At 35.8% G+C, this 23,649-nt stretch overlaps 1 protein-coding gene across 1 annotated transcript in view; it reads right to left on the bottom strand.

Annotated features, from left to right (window-relative positions):
- ATF7IP2 (activating transcription factor 7 interacting protein 2) overlaps positions 1–23,649 on the bottom strand; it is a 61,035-nt gene that overhangs the window by 15,706 nt on the left and 21,680 nt on the right. Inside the window, exons 4-6 of the mRNA XM_063101264.1 lie at positions 20,880–21,014; positions 20,132–20,230; positions 13,732–13,892 (exon numbers count right to left, since the gene is read on the bottom strand). Coding sequence (XP_062957334.1) covers positions 13,732–13,892; positions 20,132–20,230; positions 20,880–21,014 — 395 coding nt within the window. The remainder of the gene's footprint in view (positions 1–13,731; positions 13,893–20,131; positions 20,231–20,879; positions 21,015–23,649) is intronic.

The raw sequence follows: 23,649 nt of genomic DNA, 5'->3' as shown, positions 1-23,649 counted from the left end.
ATGAGTAGAAGAAGCACATGTAAAAAAATAGGAAATTTCTTAAAATACTATGGCTGGAACTCCTTTTTCACTTTTGTATCTCTGTAATTAATAGTCTTGCACTTAATTTCTTCACATGAAATTTAATGCAAGACTTTTTTTTCTGGTGGGTGGCCAGTATAGGGATCTGAACCCCTGACCTTGGTGTTGTAACACCACACTCTAACCAACTGAGCTAAATGGCCAGGCTGCAAGACTTACTTTTTAGGCAATATTAATGTTTCGTTCAATCAACTTTGGTCAAGGGGCCTGTTCTTGGGTGCCTTAGACCTTGATTCTTACTTTTCATCTTTGGAAATGCTTGCCCATAAAGCATTTTCTCTCTATTGAAGCAAGTTTCCTCTTCATCAAATATGTGGTCTGGTCCATAAGCTTTCTCTCCTATGAGCTTCTGTAGCTCAGCGTTACTGCCTTTCCAATTTTCTTCTTATTCTAAAAAGAAAAACGCTTAAACTTCTAAATCCAACCATTATTACAGACACAGAAAGCCAGTAGTGGCACTAATTCCTCCAATACCTGGGGAATCAGGAAAAAAAAATTATCAAACTGCTGTTTTCTCTAGAGACAGTATAACAGTGGGAAGAACACATTTCTTTTTTCTTTCTTTTTAAAGAGTTCCTTTATTTCTTATATCTTTAAAAAAATTTTAAATAAATTATATGCATACAAAAGTACATGAATTAATATGTAGACTAGCTATGAGGGAGTGCACACACTTGAACAATTTGAAAAACTACATTAAAAAAATTTTTTTAGGTAAAAAAAGGAAAAGTAAAGTATCTGAAGACAATAGAAAGCTGTGGTGGCCAAGAGTTGAAGGACTAATATCACAGAGAAGAAGAGGGTATAGAGAGATGAACTAGACCCTTGCCATTGGTGTTCCTCTGAAGGCATTTGGCAATTTTGCCATGCAGGAATGCTAAGAAGCCAAGCAGAAAGTGGATGAAATCACAGTGGACTGGTATTGAAAAGACAGAAATTGAAATACAAGACCAGCAACAGAGGAGGAAGAGCCATACCTAGGTGAAACTTTTAAAGGGCTACACCACAGGAATGGGGGGAAATCAGAAAAGACTGACTCATGTAAAGACCTCAGTTTTGCTCAACTGCTGTTGGATTAAAATGTTGTATTATTTCTCAATTGGTATGTAATAATTTACCCAGAAGCATAATGGCCTAAAAAAATAAACATTTATTACCTCAGTTTCTATGGGTAAATAAATAGGGAGTAGTGTAGTTGGGGGCTTCTGGCTCAGTCTCTCTTATGAGTCTACAGGTAGGATGTAGGCAGGGGCTGCAATCACCTGAACATTTGAGTGGGGCTGGGTGATCTGCTTCCAAAATGGCTCATTCACATAGTTGGTGGCAGAATGTCTTGCCATGTGAAATTCTGCACAGGCTGCTTAACATCCTCATGACACAGCAGTTAACTTGCCCTACAACATGTGATCTAAGAGAGAGCAAGGAAACTACGATGTCTTTTATGATCTACGGTATTCCCCCTTACCCACGAGAAACACATTCCAAGAGCCCCAGTGGATGCCTGAAACCATGGATAGTATTGAGCCTTATATCTGCTGTTTTTTCCAATACATACATACCTATTTTTTTTTTCCACTTTTGGTTGTACCTACTTCTATTTTTAGATACATAATATATAGAATGTAAGCTCCTCAAGGAATGGAATTTTTGTATTATTTACTTATTTATTCCAAGCCCTTATTAGAATTGTACCTAGCAGATATTGGTACTAAATAAACTGTTGAATTAATAAACCAATAATAAAAATTATATTGTCAGCATTTTTATGTTATATTTTTAAAACCTGCATATTTCATTAATTATCTATTTAATAGATTTTATCTATAGTCTAACTGACAATACTCATTAGTGGGCCCCACCCATTAGATTTCAATTTAGTTGATCTAGAATGGGATATGGGCATAGATATTTTATAAAGTATGCCAAGCAACTTTAATATACAGCTAGGGCTGGAAAGTGCTGTTCTAAGCTATACCATACATATCTATTTATAAATTAGGCACAGGAAGAGATTAACAATAACTAATAAAATAGAGCAATTATAACAACATGTCATAATGAAAGTTATGTGAATGTGGTCTCTCTCTCCTTCTCTATCTCAAAATATCAGAACTTTGACTGTGGGTAACTGAAACTATACAAAGCAGAACCGTGAATAAGGTGGGACTACTGTACTCACATAATGTCACTTTTGCCATATTCTATTAACTAGAAGTGAGTCACTAATTATAGCCCAAGATGGAAATTATACTCCACCTTTTAAATGAAGGAGTATCAACAAAACTGTGGACATATTAAAAATCCATCACAGGTACCATGTCTCTCTGTTGCCTTCCAGAGTACAAGGTGAATCCAGTCTTATGAAAGACAACATCATTCACAGTCTTTACAATTTCCAATACACAATATCCAAGATTCAAACAAAAAATTAGCAGGTGTACAAAAAAACAAGACAAAAATAAAAAACATCAAACAGAAATAGAGTTCAAAGTGACCCAGATAAGATAGTCATCAGAAATGGATCAGAAAATAACAGTGACTGTGTTCAACACATGAATGGCAAGATGAACTTCATCAGAGAAACTGAATCTCCAAAAAACAAAACAAAACAAAACAAACAAACAAACAAAAAAAACCCAATGGAAATGAAAGAACTGAAAAATACACAAACTAAAATTAAGAATTCGATACATGGATTTAACAGCAGGTTACATCCAGCTCAAGAGAGGATTAATAAGCTAGAACACAGGTTAGTAAAAAACATCCAGACTGAAGCAAGGGGAGCAAAAAAAAAGTGTAGTACACAGAAAAGCATGCAATTGGAATATGAGAAAGGGAAAAGATATAAAGTGGCACAGAAGCAATATCTGAAGAGATAATTGCCAAGAATTTTCCAAAGATGATGAAAGACATCAAGCCACAGATTCAAGAAGGGCTATGAGTCCCAATCAGTATAACTTAAAGAATAAAAACAACCCCTCCCATGACTAGCATCTTATAGTATACTGATAAAAATCAAAGATGAGTAGAACATTTTAAAAGCAGCTATAGACATTATTTTCAAAGAAGCAACAGTAAGACTGATGTTGAAAAATTCCAACAGAAATTACAGAAGTTGGAAGATACAGTAATGACATCTTGAAAGTGCTGAAAGAACACAACTGTCAACTTACAATTCTATTCCCAGGTTAAAATATCCTTCAAAAATAAAGACAAAACGACATTATTTCCAGATAAAAACTGACACAATTTATTCTAAGCAGAACTAAAAAATAATAAATGGAGTTCTTCATGATGAAGAAAAATAATACCAAATGGAAAGATAGAAATACAGTAAGAAATGAATAGAAACAGAAAGGGTAAATATGTGGGATAACTTCTAAAAGAACACTGAAAGATTTATAATTAACGAGGTAATGGGGGATGTAGGAAAAAAAAGATTAATCCAAAAGAAGGCTAAAATAGAGAGACAGACAGACACACACAGATAGGTGAAAAGGACCATAGGACAGGTGGGACAAATAATAAACAACTATGACTGTGAACACACATACATCTGTAAGATTACATTAAACATAAATAACTTTTCTGACTAAAAGATAATTATTTTCAAACTGGATTAAAAATACATGTTCCATTTAATCAATAATTATAAAGATAGCACCCGTGTAGCCACCCTTCAGGTAAATAAATATTAAATCACCAGCACTTCAGAAACCCATGTACCTCTATCCTATATCATAAATTTCCCCCATAAATAACATCTGTGGTACTAATTTTGATCTTTTACTCTAGATTTACCATCTGGCTTTCAATCCCTAAACAATATATTTTGGTATTTGGCTGTTTTTGAACTTCATGTAAATGGAATCATATTACCCTTTTGTGTCTGCTCCTCAGTAATGCTTTTGTGGGAATAACTCCCTGCTTCTTGTGACTGCAGTTCCCTTCATTTTCATTAAGGTACAGCATTCCACTGTATGGATTTACCACAATTTCTTTTTCAATTGTAGATGGGCATTTTTACTTCCAGTTTTTAGCTATTAAGGAAAATGATGCTAATAAACATTCCTACATGTATATCCTATTGCATATGTGTATATATCTCTAGATAGGATATATATATATATATATATATCAAGGGTTGGGTCTGCTAGGTCAAAGAACATTCATATCTTCAATATTTCTACATAATGCCCAATTTTTTTCTAGAGTACCATAACAAATTACTTACCAAGCAACAAAACAGTCAATGAAAACAATTCCCTTTATTTTGAAACCTCACCAATACAAGGTATTGTCAGGTTTTTAAATTTTTAATTTTTTCCTTACCTGATACGAAATGGTATCTCATTGTGGTTTTAATTTGCATTTCCCTGATTACTAATGAAGGCAAACACATTTTCATATATTTATTGGCCATTTGTAATTCCTCTTTTGTGAAGTGGAAGTACAAATCTCTTGCCCATTTTTCTTTTCTATTACCTGGCTTTTTACTCATTGATTTGTTCTTTATATATATTCTGGGTACTAGTCCTCTACAGGTTATACGTGCTGTGAGTATCTTCTCCCACTTGATGGCCTGTCTTCTCACTATCTTTATAGTGTCTTTTGAGAAAAGAAGTTTCTAATTTTAACATGATAAAATTGATCAATTTTTATTTTATAGCAGAGGATTCGTGTTGTCAGAAATTTTTCCCTATCCAATTCATGAAGACATTCTATTTTTTAAAAGCTTTATAATCTTCCTTTAGATATTTAGTTTTTTTTTATCTTCTCCCTCCCCCCCGGTTTTTGTGTGTGTTTGTGTGATTTTATTTATTTAGTTTTAGCTCCCACCAATAAGTGAGAACATGTGGTATTTCTCTTTCTGTGCCTGACTTGTTTCACTTAATATAATTCTCTCAAGGTCCATCCATGTTGTTGCAAATGGCAGTATTTCATTCGTTTTTATAGCTGAGTAGTATTCCATTGTGTAGATATACCACATTTTCCGTATCCACTCATCGGATGATGGACATTTTAGCTGGTTCCAACTCTTGGCTATTGTAAAGAGTGCTGCGATGAACATTGGGGAACAGGTATACCTTCGACTTGATGATTTCCATTCCTCTGGGTATATTCCCAGCAGTGGGATAGCTGGGTCATACGACAGATCTATCTGCAATTGTTTGAGGAACCTCCATACCATTTTCCATAGAGGCTGCACCATTTTGCAGTCCCATGAACAATGTATGAGAGTTCCTTTTTCTCCGCAACCTCACCAGCATTTATTGTCCAGGGTCTTTTGGATTTTAGCCATCCTAACTGGAGTGAGATGGTATCTCAGTGTAGTTTTGATTTGCATTTCCTGGATGCTGAGTGATGTTGAGCATTTTTTCATATGTCTGTTGGCCATTTGTATATCTTCCTTAGAGAAATGCCTACTTAGCTCTTTTGCCCATTTTTTAATTGGGTTGCTTGTTTTCTTCTTGTAAAGTTGTTTGAGTTCCTTGTATATTCTGGATATTAATCCTTTGTCAGATGTATAGTTTGCAAATATTTTCTCCCACTCTGTTGGTTGTCTTTTAACTCTGTTAATTGTTTCTTTTGCTGTGCAGAAGCTTTTTAGTTTGATATAATCCCATTTGTTTATTTTTCCTTTGGTTGCCCGTGCTTTTGGGGTCGTATTCATGAAGTCTGTGTCCAGTCCTATTTCGTGAAGTGTTTCTCCTATGTTTTCTTTAAGAAGTTTTATTGTTTCAGGGTGTATATTTAAATCCTTAATCCATTTTGAGTTGATTTTAGTATACGGTGAGAGGTATGGATCTAGTTTCATTCTCCTGCATATGGATAGCCAGTTATCCCAGCACCATTTGCTGAAGAGGCAGTCCCTTCCCCAGTGAATAGGCTTGGTGCCTTTGTCAAATATCAGATGGCAGTAAGTGTGTGGGTTGATTTCTGGATTCTCTATTCTATTCCATTGGTCAGTGTGTCTGTTTTTATGCCAGTACCATACTGTTTTGGTTATTATAGCTTTGTAGTATAGTTTAAAGTCAGGTAGTGTTATGCCTCCAGCTTTATTTTTTTTGCTCAGCATTGCTTTGGCTATGTGTGGTCTTTTATTGTTCCATATAAATGTCTGGAGAGTTTTTTCCATTTCTGAGAAAAATGTCTTTGGAATTTTGATGGGATTGCATTGAATTTCTATATCACTTTGGGTAGTATGGACATTTTCACTATGTTGATTCTTCCAATCCAAGAGCATGGGATATCTTTCCATCTTCTTGTATCCTCTCTAATTTCTCTCAGCAGTGGTTTGTAGTTCTCATTATAGAGATTTTTCACCTCCTTGGTTAACTCAATTCCTAAGTATTTTATTTTTTTGGTAGCTATTGTAAATGAGCAGGCTTTCTTGATTTCTCGTTCTGCATGTTCACTATTGTAGAAAAGAAATGCTACTGATTTTTGTGTGTTGATTTTGTATCCTGCTACTGTGCTGAAATCATTTATCACCTCCAAGAATTTTTTTGTAGAGGCTTTAGGCTGTTCAATATATAGGATCATGTCATCTGCAAACAGGGACAGTTTGACTTCTTCTTTTCCAATCTGGATGCCCTTTATTTCCTTCTCTTCTCTGATTGCTCTGGCTACTACTTCCAACACTATGTTGAATAGGAGTGGTGAGAGTGGGCATCCTTGTCTGGTTCCTGTTCTTAAAGGAAAAGCTTTCAGCTTTTCCCCATTCAGGATGATATTAGCAGTGGGTTTGTCATATATGGCTTTAATTATGTTGAGATACTTTCCCTCTATGCCTAACTTATAGAGGGTCTTTGTCATGAATGAGTGCTTAATTTTATCAAATGCTTTTTCAGCATCTATAGAGATGATCATATGGTCCTTGTGTTTGACTTTATTAATATGGTGTATCACATTTATTGATTTGCATATGTTGAACCAACCTTGCATCCCTGGGATGAATCCCACTTGATCGTGGTGAATAATTTTATGTATGTGTTGCTGTATTCTGTTTGCTAGTATTTTAGTGAGGATTTCTGCATCTATATTCATCAAGGATATCGGCCTGTAGTTTTCCTTTTTGGTTATATCCTTACCTGGTTTTGGTATCAGGATGATGTTTGCTTCACAGAATGAGTTTGGGAGATTTGCGTCTGTTTCAATCTTTTGGAATAGTTTGTAAAGAATCGGTGTCAATTCCTCTTTGAATGTTTGGTAAAATTCTGCTGTGAATCCATCTGGTCCTGGGCTTTTCTTTGTTGGGAGTCTTCTGATAATGGCTTCAATCTTCTTTACTGTTATTGGTCTGTTTAAATTTTCTACATCTTCATCATTCAATTTTGGGAGCTTGTGTGTGTCCAGAAATTTATCCATTTCCTCCAGATTTTCAAATTTGTTGGCGTATAGTTGTTTATAGTAGTCTCAAATGATTCCTTGTATTTCAGATGAATCAGTTGTAATATTGCCTGTTTCATTTCTAATTTCTGTTATTTGAATCTTCTCTCTTCTCTTTTTTGTTAGCCATGCTAATGGTTTGTCAATTTTATTTATCTTTTCAAAAAACCAACTTTTTGATTCATTGATCTTTTGTATTGTTTTTTGGTTTTCAATTTCATTAAGTTCTGGTTTGATCTTAATGATTTCTTTCTGTCTGCTAACTTTAGGTTTGGATTGTTCTTGTTTTTCTAGTTCTTTAAGGTGAAGTGTTAGGTTGTTCACTTGCCATCTTTCCATTCGTCTGAGGTGAGCATTTAATGCAGTAAATTTCCCCCTTAATACTGCTTTTGCAGTATCCCACAGGTTTTGGTATGATGTATCATTATTTTCATTAGTTTCAATAAATTTTTTGATTTCCTGCTTGATTTCTTCTTGGACCCATATGTCATTAAGTAGAATGCTGTTTAATTTCCATGTGTTTGTATAGTATCCAGAGTTTCGTTTGTTATTTATTTCTAGTTTTAATCCACTGTGTTCAGGTCCCCTGCTATTATGGTATTAGTGTCTATTTCCTTCTTTAGGTCTAATAGAGTTTATTTTATAAATCTGGCTGCTCTGACATTGGGTGCATACATATTTCTGATTGTTATGTCTTCTTGATGGATCAGTCCTTTTATCATTATGTAGTGTCCCTCATTGTCTCTTTTTATGGTTTTTAGTTTAAAGTCTATTTTGTCAGATATAAGAATAGCTACTCCAGCTCGTTTTTCTTTTCTGTTTGCATGGTAAATCTTTTTCCATCCTTTCACTCTTAGTCTGTGTGAATCTTTACGGGTGAGGTGGGTCTCTTGAAGGCAGCATATAGTTGGGTCCTCCTTTTTAATCCAGTCAGCCAGTCTGTCTCTTTTGATTGGGGAATTTAAGCCTTTTACATTAAGAGTTGTTATTGAAAGGTGTTGATTTATTCCTAGCATTTTGTTGGTTGTTTGGCTGTCTTAGGTGTCTTTTGTTCCTTGCTCTCTGATTTACTGTTTGTTTTTTGTGTTTGTTGGTTCCTTAGGTTGTAGATAGCGTTTTTGTTTGTTTGATTTCTCTTCATGAATACCATTTTTATTATACTACTGGGTTTTGAATTTTCTTGGGTTTTTATGGCAGTGGTAGTTATTTTTCAGGAACCAAACCCAGCACTCCCTTGAGAATTTCTTGTAAGGGTGGTCGTGTGGTGGTGAACTCCTGCAGTTTTTGTTTGTCTGAGAAATATACTATTTGCCCTTCATTTCGGAAGGATAGCCTTGCAGGGTAGAGTATTCTTGGCTGGCAATCTTTGTCTTTTATAATTTTGAATATATCATCCCATTCCTTTCTAGCTTTTAGGGTTTGTGATGAAAAGTCTGATGTTAGCCTGATTGGGGCTCCCTTATAGGTGATTTGACGCTTCTCTCTTGCAGCTTTTAAGATTCTCTCTTTGTCTTTGAGTTTTGCCAATTTGACTATGACATGTCTTGGAGAAGACCTTTTTGGGTTGAATACGTTTGGAGATCGTTGAGCTTCCTGGATCTGAAGATCTGTGATTTTTCCTATACCTGGGAAGTTTTCTGCCACTATTTTGTTGAATATGTTTTCAATGCAATCTCCTTTTTCCTCCCCTTCTGGAATTCCCATGACACGGATATTTGAGCGCTTAAGGTTGTCTGATATCTCTCTCAGATTTTCTTCAATGTCTTTGATTCTTTTTTCTTTTTCTTTGTCTGCTTGTGTTATTTCAAACAGCCCATCTTCAAGTTCAGAGGTTCTCTCTTCAACTTCCGTAAGTCTGTTGGTTAAACTCTCCATTGTGTTTTTTATTTCGCTGAATAACTTCTTCAGTTCAGCAAGTTTGCTACATTTTTTTTCAGGACATTGATTTCCTTGTACATTTCCTCTTTCAGGTCCTGTATACTTTTCCTTGTTTCATCATGATGTCTAGCTGAGTTTTCTTGTATTTCATTCAGTTTCCTTAGAATTATCACTCGAAATTCCTTGTCAGTCATATCAATGGCTTCTTATTCTATAGGATCTAGAGTTTGAGATTTATTAAGTTTTGGTGGTGTACTTTCTTGATTTTTTGTATTTCTGGTATCTTTTTTTGATGTTTATTCATTGTGGCAGGGGGTTTCACAGTCCACAGGTTTGACACTATTGCCTAACTAAGGTGTTGCTGTTGCTGTGGTTGCCAATGTGGTATGGCTACCTCCGTGACCGCTCAGTTGGCCTCTAGTGTCTTGTGTGTGTGGTTGCCTCGGGTCTTGGGCCTCTCCAGGGAGCCACCTCTCTAGTCAGCTTGAACTCTGCTGGGCTGCTGGATCACGGGGCGGTACCACAGGGTGTGTGGTCTCTGCTGAGCTTGTGCTTCTTGTGCCCGACTTCTCCCTGTTCCTTGAGGTCTGGCCTGGGCTGCTGGGATGCACCCAGGCGCCGCAGAGCGTGTGGTCTCTGTTGAGTGCTAGGCCAGGCTTGGGATGGATCTGGGAGGTGGAAGTGAAGCCTTCCTGCTGGATCACGCAGTGGCGGCCCTATAGGGTGTGTGTTTTCTGCCCAGTCTCTGCCTCCCTAGCTGGATGTCTCCCAGCTCTGTGCACACTGGGCGTGGCTGGGAATGGAGCCGGGTGGCAGCAGTGAAGCCTACCTGCTGGATCTCGCAGTGGCGGCCCCGCAGGGTTCGTGTTTTCTGCCAAGTCTCCTCCTCCCTAGCCTGACGTCTCTCCGCTCTGAGCACACTGGGCTGGGCTGGGAATGGAGCCAGGCGGCAGCAGTGAAGCCTATCTGCCAGATCGTGCGACGGTGGCCCCATAGGGCATGTGGTCTCCGTCGAGCCTCTGCCTCCTCTGCTGGACGTCTCCCCGTTCCATATGCATCTGTTGTTATGTTTTTATAGTTTAAATCAGTTGATTTGTGGGAGAGAGTGACGCCAGGGACTGCCAATTCTGCCATCTTGACCGGAAGCTAGATATTTAGTTCTTTAATCCACATGAGATTAATTTTTTTGTATAGCCTGACGTAGGGGTCCAATTTCATATTTTCCCAACATTAATAGCAAATTAAAACAGCATGATTTACTAAAAGTCAATCATTTCCCAAACAATTTGCCACACAATCTCCACCACATATCACATGTACATATATGCATGGGTTTCTGTACTCTCTACTCTGTTATAATGATCTATTTGTCTAGCACTTGCCAATGTCACATTATCCTAATTACTGCAGCTTTGTAATGTTCTGACATCTGATAAATTCCTTCCATTTTTTTTCTCTACTCGAAAGAGTATCTTGAGGGCTGGCTGGTTAGCTCACTTGGTTAGAGCATGGCCAGGATTCGGATCACTGTAACAGCCAGCTGCACCCCCCCCCCCCAAAAAAAAGAATATCTTGGCCTCTTAACCCCTGCCATTTACAAATACATTTTGGAACCAAATCAGCTTATTAAGTTCCATAGAATTACACACTGGGAAACTGACTAAAATTATAATCTATAGAATTAATTTGAATAAAAGTGAAAACATTTTATAATACTGCTTTGTCCAAGCCATAAACATAGCTCCTCTCTCCATTTAATTCTTCTTTAATATCTCTCAATAATTCGTAATTTTCTTCAGTTATTTCATATCCTGTTAAATGTATTCCTTAGTACTTGACATGCTTTGGTGCTGCTCTAACAATATTACATCTTTTTAAAAATTTCATTTCCTAATCATTTATATCTGATATATAGGAATACAATTGATTTCTTATATATTTGAGTTTAGCAATCTTGTACAACCCTTATTAATCCTAATAATTTACTTGTAGGTTCCCTTGGATTTCCTACCTGTACACCCCAAACATTCAAAAACACACCCCAATCATCCAAGAATATTAATAATATTGCTCCTTCTTTACCAATCCTTTGTATTTTTTTTCTTTCATATTTTTGCATTCTTGCATTAGCTAAGCCATCCATTGTGTTATATAAAGTGGTGATAACATGCATCTTCCTCCTTTTCTGTATCTCAAAGGGAACATTTCCAGTGTTTCACCATCAGATTTGTTTTAAAGTTATTTGTAGATTCTCTTTATCAGATGGAGGAAGTTACCTCCTATTCCAAGTTTGCCACGAATATGTTTTAGTCATAAATGGATATTTTATCAAATCCCACCATCTACTGTGAGCTGATAATGATAATTCTCCTGGAAAATTACATTAATTGTTTTTTCACTATTAAATCAACATTGCAGAACTCCTGAGACAAACAATTTTTATAGATTGTTAAGCGTGGTTTACTAGTATCTTGTTTAGGACATCTGCATCTGTTTTGTGGGTTAAAGTGGGCTGTAATTTTTCATTTCTGTAAAATTGTAAAATTGATTTTAGTATCAAGATTATGCTAGCTTTATAAAATGAACTGAAGAATGTCCCTCTTCTGTTCTTTGGAAGAGTTTTTTTGGTATTACTTCTTCCTTAGATGTTTTATAAAACTCATATTGAAGCCATCAGGGCCAAGTTACACATTTGTCACACCTATTCACACACTCACCGTGGGCTAAGAGTGCTTCCTGAAACAGTTTCATAAATAGCAGGTTCTTCCATTAGTATACAACATAAGGTGAATTTGTTCATACCATAGATACAAGCCACTGATGCATCAGACATATTTGTCTATAAAGTGCTGTCTTAATGGTGTCTTCCCTTTTGAGTTGCCATCACCAGCACTTTTCTTTTTTGTCACTTCCTGAGCTTCAGCACTGAAGCTCACTGAAATGTGACTCTTGCCGTCACCAACTAAATGCCTTCTTTGCAGTAGCTTCCTGGTACAAAATTAAAATGCAGGTCTCAATATCATAAAATATTAGGATATCTCCTGAAGAGTCAAAACTGCATGTGAAATCCTCAAATACCAAGAATCTACTGTAAATGGTGTAGATCTGTAATGCTTCTCCTTCATCTTATAGCATCCTTGTACATGCATAGTTATTTGGGGGAAAGTGTGTTGTTCTTCAAACAATGGCCATCATTTAATTCACTTATTTTTGGTTATATATTTTCCTCTTTTTAAAAACTGAGTTACAATTTAATTTGTAAAAGTAAAACTGGGCTGGCTGGTTAGCTCACGCAGTTAGAGTGTGGTGCTGATAATACCAAGGTCAAGGGTTCAGATCACCATACTGGCCAGCCATCAAAGGAAAATAAATAAATAAATAAACCTATAGGACATTTTAAAGAGTAAAATTTATTCCTATTATTAGGAATAAATAATATTATAAAGCTCCAAAACCGTTGAGAATCAACAGTGATGAGAAAAAGAATTCAATAATATGCTTCCCCACTCCTTTCCCAAATTGAACACTGATCAGCCAGGACCATGTTTGTCTGTTAAACTATACTTCTTCTCCACCAGCCCCAAATCTTTTATGCTAGATTGAAGAACAGATGTCTCAGCTGCTTTGTGACTCAATTAGACAAATAAGTTAACCTGTTCACTCCAATTCGAAGTTACCATGATACTACTTTCAACATGCAGGGAACTAATTTTAGATACTTTCTTCCTAGTCTCACCTACTCTCTGTGTAAATTTTTTTAACCACTGTTTCATAGCACCTTGTTTTTTCATGTGTAGAATTAAAAATTACTGGGGGCATACCCATTACCAGAAATTACTTTTGTATCCCATGTCCCTCACATCATGGGCAGGAGGGGTGACAATTAGCTTTGTATCTCATGAATATTCTTAATAAATAAATAAATAAAAGAATTAAAAATTACTGGAGTGATCCAATGGATCATTCCAATCACTACACCATAAATGAGAAGCATCACAACAAAAAACCTGATCACCTAAGCAATCCAAATGTTAAAAAAACAATGACAAAAGCTTTGGAGAACCAATTCCATTCCATAATGGACAAAAACAGTGTTCATGTGGATATGAAACTCTAAACTATTTTATGCTTAACTGAGAAAAGGGTATACGTTTATAAGCATATATTTATTTATTTATTTATTTATTATTTTTTTTTGTCTTTTTCGTGACCGGCACTCAGCCAGTGAGTGCACCGGTCATTCCTACATAGGATCCGAACCCGCGGTGGGAGCGTCGCTGTATTCCCAGCGCCGCACTCTCCCCAGTGCGCCACGGGCTCGGCTCTATAAGCATATATTTAGAAAAATAAGTTTATATGCATGTTTGTAGAAATGCCTACCTTTCAGAAACAGACTCATTACTATCCAGTGACAAACTGATTTTTCCACTTGCTTTTTCTGAAGGATTAGAAGGTTCACAGTTCACAGAAGTCATCCTTTCAACTGGACTATTAACTGACTCTTGATTCTCATCCAAATTCATGGTCTCTGAATTTGGGACCTGTTAAATGGGTGAGGAAAAAGCAGTTGAGTGGAGGGTTACTAATCGTGTTCTTCCACACAAAATTAATGATAGGTAAAATTTCACTTGCAAAATATTCTCAAAATCTTCTTACATATGCATGCCAAAACATATATGAAATTATATGTATTTCAATGGCTGATGACCATGATTGTAATTTCTCTTCCAAAATGAATTTTAAAGAAGACTCCAAAGAAATAAAAATGATGATACAAATAAAGTTCCTACCTTGGATGGAAAGAAGACAAATATCTAGATAGTTGGACAACATTTTATTCCTATTAGACTAAGTTTTAGGAACTAATAAACGTTATACTTTAACAAGAAAATTTTTTACTTTTGTTAGCCTTCTAATAAAGACCAGAAATAAATTAGATTACCAACTCACTCTACCAGCTGGTGAATTTGCTTAAAACTTGGAACTTAAATATTTAGTCCACACTTTGGTTGAGAACTTGCAGCATTTAAAATATGTGTATAAGACAGAGAATAACAAATGCTAGTGCGGATGCCGAAAAAGGGGAACCCTTATATACTGTTGGTGGGACTGTAAACTAGTACAGCCATTATGGAAAAAGAGTATGGAGGTTTCTTAAACAGGTACAGATAGATCTGACATATGATCCAGCAATCCCACTTCTGGATATATACCCAAAGGAATCAAAACCATCATGTCGAAAGGATACCTGCACTCTAATGTTTACTGTAGCTCTACTTACAATAGCCAAGATATGGAACCAACCTAAATGCCCACTGACAGACAACTGGATAAGGGAAATGCGGTTTATATACACAATGGAATACTACTCAGACATAAAAAAAAGAATGAAATTCTGCCATTCACAGCAATAGGATGAACTTGGAGAAAATTATGTTAAGTGAAATAATACAGTCACAGAAAGAGAAATATCACATGTCCTCACTCATAAGTGGGAGCTAAAAAAATAAATAAAAGAGAAAGAAAGAAAGGACGATCACCATAAGAACAGAACTGTAGTTACTAGAGGTGGGAAAGGGGGGAGTGGGGAGGGGGTTAGTAAGAAATTGGTTAATGGACACAAAGAATGATTACATTTTGTAACGATGAATAAGCAATTATCCTGATTTGATAATCACACATTGAACACAGGTATTGATATTCAACTCTGTACCCCACAAATGTATAATTATGTTTCAATCAAAAAAAACCCCATCATGTTGTACAACAAAAGTATGTACAATATTGGTCAATTAAAAATAAATAAAATATATCTATATATTAATCAATTCAAAACAATTAACTGATTGCCCAATTCATGGACTTTTCTAAGGGACAGCATGAACTGCAAAAATGCAGTTACACAAAGGCAGAATTTAGAAATGTTATCATAGTAAGTGAACAGATTTTATATGTAGAAATAGGTTTCAATAACATTGGAAAGCAACAGCAAAAAATACTTGGTATCCTTTCAGCTCCAGGATAAGGTGGCATAGACTTACTTTTCCCTGCTATTCCCCTACATCTACGACATTTGAAACCGTGGAAATAATTCAACAGATAATCATAAAACACCTCTGAAAAGTGTAAAGAAAAAGGCAGGCTGGCTGGGGACCTCATGATCGAGGAGCAATACCACAGTGAGTGTCCTGAGTTTTATTTTTATTCTCCATCTATCCTGTATTGGGTACCAAAGAAGCCAGGGACCCATCCCTCGCCCTTAACCTATACAGAGGTGGCTAGCCCCTGACTCCAAACCTGTAGAATTTGGGGGGCCAATTTATCACAGTAGCAGAGTCAGCTGGGTCTGCATGTGACACCTGGGACAACAGGAGCTTAATCGGCTGCAGCAGCAGTGTTAGCAGAGCCTAACCAGGGGCCAGTGCCCAGAACTCTACACCCAGAACAGCAGCGAGCCCAGTCCGCTGCAGTAGCAGTGGGGCCATCATCTCATATGTGAGATAGCAGAATGGCCTGGACTACTGAAGCATCAGCCACACCCCTGCTCCACACCAGAGGCAGCAGCAGGCCTAATCCACCACCGTGGCAGTAACCACAGGCCAACGGTTCCTGAACTTCCCAGCCAACAGCACTGAGGATTGAGGTGGTAACCTGCAGAGACTGAAAGGGAGGTCCAGTGGAGCCAGAAAAGTGAAGCCAACCTGAAGAGCACTGCAAGAGCTCTTTACTAGAGATGGGAAAGGGGGAGAGGAAGGGGGAACTAGAGAGTAATTGGTTAAGGGACACAAAGAGTAATTATGATTTGAAATGATGAATATGCTAATAGTATTGATTTGATTATCACATACTGTACACATACTGATAGTCAACTATGTTCTCCATTTAATGTCTAATCAAAAATACACAAATATTTTGGGAAAATAAATAATTTAGTTACAAGCCAAAAAAAAAATTAAATACTCATTTGAAGAAATTAGAAAAGGAATAAAACAAGCCCAAATAATCCAGGTAATGAAATTTAATAAAGAAAGCCAACACTGATGATCAATTAATTAATCATTAATTATGTATGGCTAGTTAGGATGTAAGCAAAGCATACTCTTTTGAAAACAAAATAATGAAGTTGTTTTGGAAACCCCCCCCAAAAATTAATTGTCATTGCAACTGCACCTCTTAAGAGAAAGCGAAGACCTACACACTAAAACTAAACAGGGTAAATGCCCGCTGAAAGAGAGTTCTATGCCTAATCTCTTCAAAGAGCCCCCTGTGCGACTGAAGACTGTGACCTTTTGATCCTTCCAAAACACTAGCAAAAGGTTGTCCGGCCACACCCTTGGCTTTCTCTCCAGAGCATGCTTTTTGTACAGTGAAGCTCCTAATTTTAGAGTTTTTTGCAATTTGAATAGGCTGAGGATTTCCCAAATCATCAAGTCTTAGTTCTTTTTTGCTAAACAGTTACTCCTTCAATTTTACCATAAGAAGCAAGAAGAAACTAGGCCAAACCTTCAACATTTTGCTCAGAAATCTTGTCAGCCTAATAAAAATCCAAGTTCACTGCTTAGGAGTTCTGCTTTCCATATAACTGTAAGACACAATTCAGCTAAGCTTCCTGCCACTTTATAACAAGAATCCTCTTTCCTCCAGTTTCCAATAACATGTTCCTCATTTCCTTTTCAGTCCTCACCAACAGTGCTTTTGATGTCCATCGTTCTACCAACAGTCTGCTTATGAAGATTTAGGTATTCTCAAGTCTGTACAGGTTTTGTCTACTGTCCTCATTTCCTTCTAAGCCCCCACTGGCAGTCTTTAATATCCATATTTCTACCAAGAGTCTTTTCAAGGCAATCTAGGTTTTTTAAAGATCATGTTCCTCAAAATTCTTCCAGCTTCTACTCACTACCATTTCAAAGCCACTGGCACATTTTTAGGTACTTCCTGGTAACAAATTCTGTATTAGTTTCCTGAGGTTAACTTAACAACCACTAACTGCATGGCTTAAAACAACAGAAATGTACTCTATCACTGTTCTGGAGGACAGAAGTTTGCCATCAGTTTCACAACACTAAAGGTGTCAACATTCCTTCTGTAGACTTTTTCTAGCTTCGAAAGGTTGCCTGCATTCCTCGGCTGGAGGCCCCTTCCTCCATCTTCAATGTACATCTTTCCAACCTCTGCTTCCATTGTCCCATCTTCTCCTCCTGCCTTTGACCTTCTTGACTGTTTTTTCATAAGGATCCTTGTGATTATCCTTGAGCCCACCTGGATAACTCAGGATACTCTCCCCATCTCAATGTATTTAATTTAATCATACCAACAAAGCTCCTTTTACCATGTAAGGTAACATATTCACAGGTTGTAGGGATTAGGTTATAAACATTTGCGGGGGGGGGGGGCATTATTCACCCTACCACAGCATAGGAGGTCTGAACTACTACCAATCACCTTGGTACAATTAACACAAAAGTGACATTTATAGAACATTACACTCAACATGCTATACATAGAACGTTCACCAAGTGAAATCACATGATGGCCAATAAAATAAGTGTCAGGTTGGTCAGTTAGCTCAGTTGGTTAGAGTGCCGCCTTGTAACACCAAGGTCAAGAGTTTGGATCTCCATACCAGCCAGCAGCCAAAGAAAACAAAAAACAAAACAAAATAAAGTTAATGTTTACATATAATAAGTGTCAGTAACTCTTTAAATTTCACATAGTATGTTCTCTGACCAAAATGAAATTAAATTAGATATCAATAAAAATGAGAGACCTAAAAAAGTCCCAAATATGTGGAAATTAAAACACATACTTCTAAATAATCCATGGGTCAAAGAACAATACCACAAAAGAAATTAGAAATTTTGAACTGGTGAAATACAAAAATGCAATATATCAAAGTTTATATTACAATCTTTGCCCTAAGAAGTACATAATCTAAGCACTAAGAAGATGTCTAGAAGGTGCTTAGAAAAAGTGGTGCTTAGAGGGAAATTTTGCTTTAAATGTTTTCTAGTAGAAAGAAGGGTTAAGAATTATGCTCTTTCTCTCTTAAGAAGATGGAAAAAGAAGAAATTATATCCAAAGTAAATAAAAGAATCAGTAATAAAAAAAAAACAAATGATAGAATAAAACTTTAAAGCCCTTTCAACACCGATCAAGAAAAAAAGAAACATAGATTAACAATATCAGAAGTGAAGTATAGTAGTCACTATAGATCTACAAACATTAAAAGGACAAGGTGGCCTGGCTAGTTAGTTCAGTTGATTAGAGTGTTTTGTTATAACATCACGGTCAAGGGTCAAGGGTTCCCTGTATCAGCCAGCCACCAAAAACAAACAAACAAACAAACAAATAAAAACAAACAAACAACAACAACAAAAAAACCAAGAGAATTTTATGAATAAATTTATGCCAAGAAATTCAATAGTTTAGATAAAATGGACAAATTCCTTACAAAGATAACTTATAAAAATGATAGATTAAAAAAGAAAATTCTGAATTGCCCTTTACCTATTACAGAATTGAATTTTCAAATAAAAACCTTTCTACAATAAAAGCTCCTTGTTCAGATTTTACAAGTGGATTCTATCAAACATAAAAGGATGTAATAAAAATCTTATACAAACTTTCAGAAAACAGAAGAGAAAGTGCTTCCCAAGTGATTTATTGATGCTAGTGTAAATCTGATACCCAAGCCTAATAGAGACATTACAAGAAAAAAATTCAGTGAATGAGCACTGAAGATTAATATTTAAATTTTATATATAAAAAAATAAACAGATACTAAAGTCTACTTAACAATACACATAGTGTATTATTGTAATATACATGTAATATTTTGGAAGTGTACATTTCAAGGTTTATTTTGACACAAAATACATTAATACTTTGAATGTACAAAATATAAAATGGCTTGGGGGGATGAACAGATTAACAGATAAATGATAAAAGTAAGTACAGCCGTCCCTCAGTATCCAAAGGGAATTTGTTCCAAGACCTTTTGAGGATACCAAAATCCATGAACACTCAAGTCCCTTATAAAAAATGGCACAGTACGGTGAGCTCACTGGCTGAGCGTGGTGCGGAAGACACCAAGCCAAGGGTTGTGATCCCCTTACCAGTCAAAAATAATAATAATAATAAAATAAAATAAAATGGCACAGTATTTGCATATAACCTATGCACATCCTCCTGTATGTTTTAAATCATCTCTGGATTACTTCTAATGCCATAACTACACACCACTTCATTCATGTGCATTCAACATGTGCAGCAAATTCAAGATTTGCTTTTTGGAACGTTGTGGAATTTTTTTTTCCTGAATATTTTAGATCTGCAGTTGGTTGAATTCATGGATGCAGAACCCATGGATATGGACAGCCAGTTGTATAGTAAAATATTAAGTGTAGAATCTAGGTGTGCTCAGTATACTAGTATTCACTATAGAATTCTTCCAACTTTGCTGTATATGTTTGACACTTTTCATGATCAAATGGTAAGGGGAAGGGGAGAGTATAGGCAATCACCAATCCTCCCTACTCCCTTTAACTAAAGAAATATAAATGGCATTTATTTTACTGCCTAAGGATGGGAAATAGAAGTGGCATTTACTTTACTAACTAAGGGTGTCTTCTCCAAAGATAAATTCATGGGAACATTGTAAGCATAAACTCAATTGTCCTTTAAGCCTCTGTTCTACCTTAGAAATATATTCATTTGTTATAATCCAAATACTTATAATGTGAATCAACTAGGTTATTTAAACTCCTATGTTTACACCAACCTTACAGGCTGTATTACTGGACAACACATTTGGTTCCAAAGAATCCCTTTGATATAATAATATTTTTTTAATACGTCTTTGAAGTTTTGCTATTCTTGCCTAGAAGAAAAAGAGAAAAACAAACAGTACTAAACCAAAGTACTAAATAATATATCATGTAGAGATGAAGGGAAAACTATTTGCCGGAGTAGTTTTGTGAGACTTAGGAATCCACCCAAATGAGAAGTTCTTATATAAGGAAAATATTTAAATTGCATTTTATGCTTGCATGACATTCAAGAATGGAAGATAAGAACAAATTCCTAATTGGTCCACAATAAAACTAGTATGGTAGAAATACCAATCAGCAAGTAACCCTAGAAGAGTAAAATGAACAAATAAAAAAAAATCCAAAAAAGCTTGAAACAGGTTGTAAAAGCTCTAATAAAAAATGTATTTAGGTCATTCATAGGTCTGGTCTGGGGGAAAATAAAAAAAGAACATATTTAGAATGAAAAGAAACTGCCTGTGTATTAAGCCTGTCAACTTACACAGAATACCTGATAGTTCTTAAGAGTATTTACCAAGAACTAGTAGTATTGCTAAAATATAATAAATTCTATTGCCTACATATAGTCTTACATTAGGTTGTGGCCAGGAATCAGATTTGGGACTTCCCTTATTGTTTTCCTTTCCTAATATGTAAGATTATCACCAAATTCTACTTTTTAAAAGACTCAAACAAAATCAAATGAAATTAGAAACTTACGAAGAGTTCATCAGCTATTGCTTCATGTTTATTCCTGCACTGTGTCTTCCCAATGCGTTCGTTCAATTCTTTCAGTTTGTTATCAAATAGTCTGTAACTTATACTACAGATCTCCTGTCGAATCAAATGTTTGACCTAGAATTTTAAAATAAAAACCAAAACACCCCACATTTCAAAGTTAAAAGCAATTTTATTTTCTACTTTTAAATATAGGTTTGCTCTTTTCTGGATTTATTGTTACCAATAAGATATACTTTATATCCGTATGTTTATATTTATGTTACTATTCCAGGAACTTTGAAAAATCTTGAATATTAAACTCAGCAGAACACACCCAATATTTAAATATACAGACATGTTAGAAATTAAATTTATTCTCATAGTGCTAATTTTAGTTTCCTATAGTTCCAGCTGAATTCCATAACATACATTTTTGGGAAGTCACATCTCTGGGCTTTATTTCCCTTGTCTACAAATGGGAACATGATACAATAAATGTTTGCCAAACGAGTGATACTCAAAGGATTTTTATAAGAACATAATAAGGTAATACATAAAAGAGCTCCACAAAATAGAAAACACTGAATTGATATGAGGGAAATAAACATTCAAGATAATCACCATTACTTACATAATTTTTTTAGGGGCTGGCTTTCTTATTGTTAAAACTGAAAGGAGCCAGCGAGAATTATGTAGTGATTAATGCTATCTGGAATAGTGCATGCTATTCTGACAGACTGTAGTAGCTATCACACGAAAAATTAATGCATTTCATTATTTGGGTTTTTAAAAAAAAATAGAATAGTCCATTTTTAGGGGGCATAATTAATCTCAATGCCCACTGATATGAACAACTATGCTGAGCCCATACATTCAGAAACATTCACTGTAGTTTTTCACCCAGTATGTATCCTCCCTGTAAGCAACTTTCATAACATGATAGGTAGTCTGTGTTAATACATTAAGGTATTCATTAATAATACTTATATCTTTTCCCCAATATCTTGATTCATGGTGCTCAGAAGTGGGACACATAGGGCTGGCTGGTTGGCTCAGTTGGCTCAAGTGCAGCGTTGTAACACTGAGGTCAAAGTTTGGATCCCTGTAACCGGCCAGACGCCAAAAAAAAAAAATAATAAAATAAAATAAAAAATAAAAAAAGAATTGGAACACATAGTTCCTACGTTAAACCCTTTTATATTGATATCACCTGGATGATTAGTTATATTCTTTAATTTTTTAATTATTCCCAAGGTTCTTCCTTCTTATTTCCACTTGTTCTCACTCTTCAACACTGTTGTCTACTTGATCTCTTCTGTAATGCTTCATGAACATTTCTTCTATGGTTTCTCAACACTGTTAGACATGATTGACATTTTCACTTTCACAACTTTTAAATATTTAAGTAAATAAGTGCTCAAAATATATTGATTTATTATGTAAATAAATGCTGAGAAACACATACTATTTTTACTGAGAGCCATTACCAGTTACCCAAGTGTGGTTTTTATAGACCATCACATGCTTGCCAGCTCACTGGCTGTATGTTCAATATGTGAAGCTCACACCCAGATGAATCTTAGAGAAATACATCTATTGAACATGGAGACACTGTTTAGCACAGTGTTTTTCAAACTTCTCTGGTGAGGAAGAATCACATGGGATATTTATTAAAATCACAAATTCCTAGGCCCCATCTTGGATCCACCAAACAGAATCTCCAAGAAAGGGCCCTGGAAAGCTGCATGATTAACAAGCACCACCAATGATTCTTATCAGGTATGTTTGAGAAAACAGTAGTCTAAAACAGTAATCTTCAACTATTAGTGAGCTCAAGAAACCACGATTTAAACAAGCACTCCTGATTCAGTTAGAGGTAGATCCTTAAACTTGATTATTTTGAACTTAAGTGCTCACCGACAGGTGATTCACCTTGGTGAGAGTAGACACTTGTCATTTTATGATAATGTTTCTTAGACAGAAAGAAGACACAATAACCTCCATCAAATACCTAATAAACATCTTTTACTGGTGGTAACGTGCCTAACATTATGGAATCAGGTGGAAGTCCTAGCTTCAATTTACTGATGGCTACCAAACTATTCTAAAGTATGGAGAAAGTACAAACTTACATTTCCCCAATCGGCCCTAACTTTCTAAGATGGTAGGTAGACTGAGTAACCTGAACATCAGAGGAAAAACCCTTCCATTTCAGTAATTTAACTAGAATCAACTAGGTCAAGATCCTTAGGAAACCTCGAGGGAAGAACAATGTCAGAATGGGAGGCTCTACTCATTGGGATTCAAACAAGATAATCATATTGATGTGGTTTAGACAGATTGTTTGGACAGGAATTACAAGTGAGGAAAAAGCTAGCTATTTTGAGATAGGAAAAAAGGTAGAATTAGAAAATACCCAAGTTGTCTTCGGAGAATGTGTAAAAAAACATCTAGGAAGGAGGAGTAACAAAGATAAACTGCAATCACTAATCCTTACTGGGAAGGACCATTTTCTGTGAGTCAACTTGGGTCAAGTATTTTGTGCAGTAAACCCTGCTACTGAAAACTCTGATTTTTCTATGACAGTGAAATTAAAATGTTCAAAGACTAGAGTAAGTTTTGTCTTCATATGTCAATATTAAAACTTACTTCTGACTGCAGTTACTAATCACTGAAAACAGAGAGCTGATATCCCCAACCTTTTTCTTAGATAACATAGTCCTCAGACTAGATCCATGCTTACCATAATTCTACTAACCCTTCCCAGCCA

This window comes from Cynocephalus volans, chromosome 6, assembly GCF_027409185.1.
Source record: "Cynocephalus volans isolate mCynVol1 chromosome 6, mCynVol1.pri, whole genome shotgun sequence".
Lineage (NCBI taxonomy): Eukaryota > Metazoa > Chordata > Mammalia > Dermoptera > Cynocephalidae > Cynocephalus > Cynocephalus volans.
This window is presented reverse-complemented; position numbering and strand designations above follow the sequence as displayed.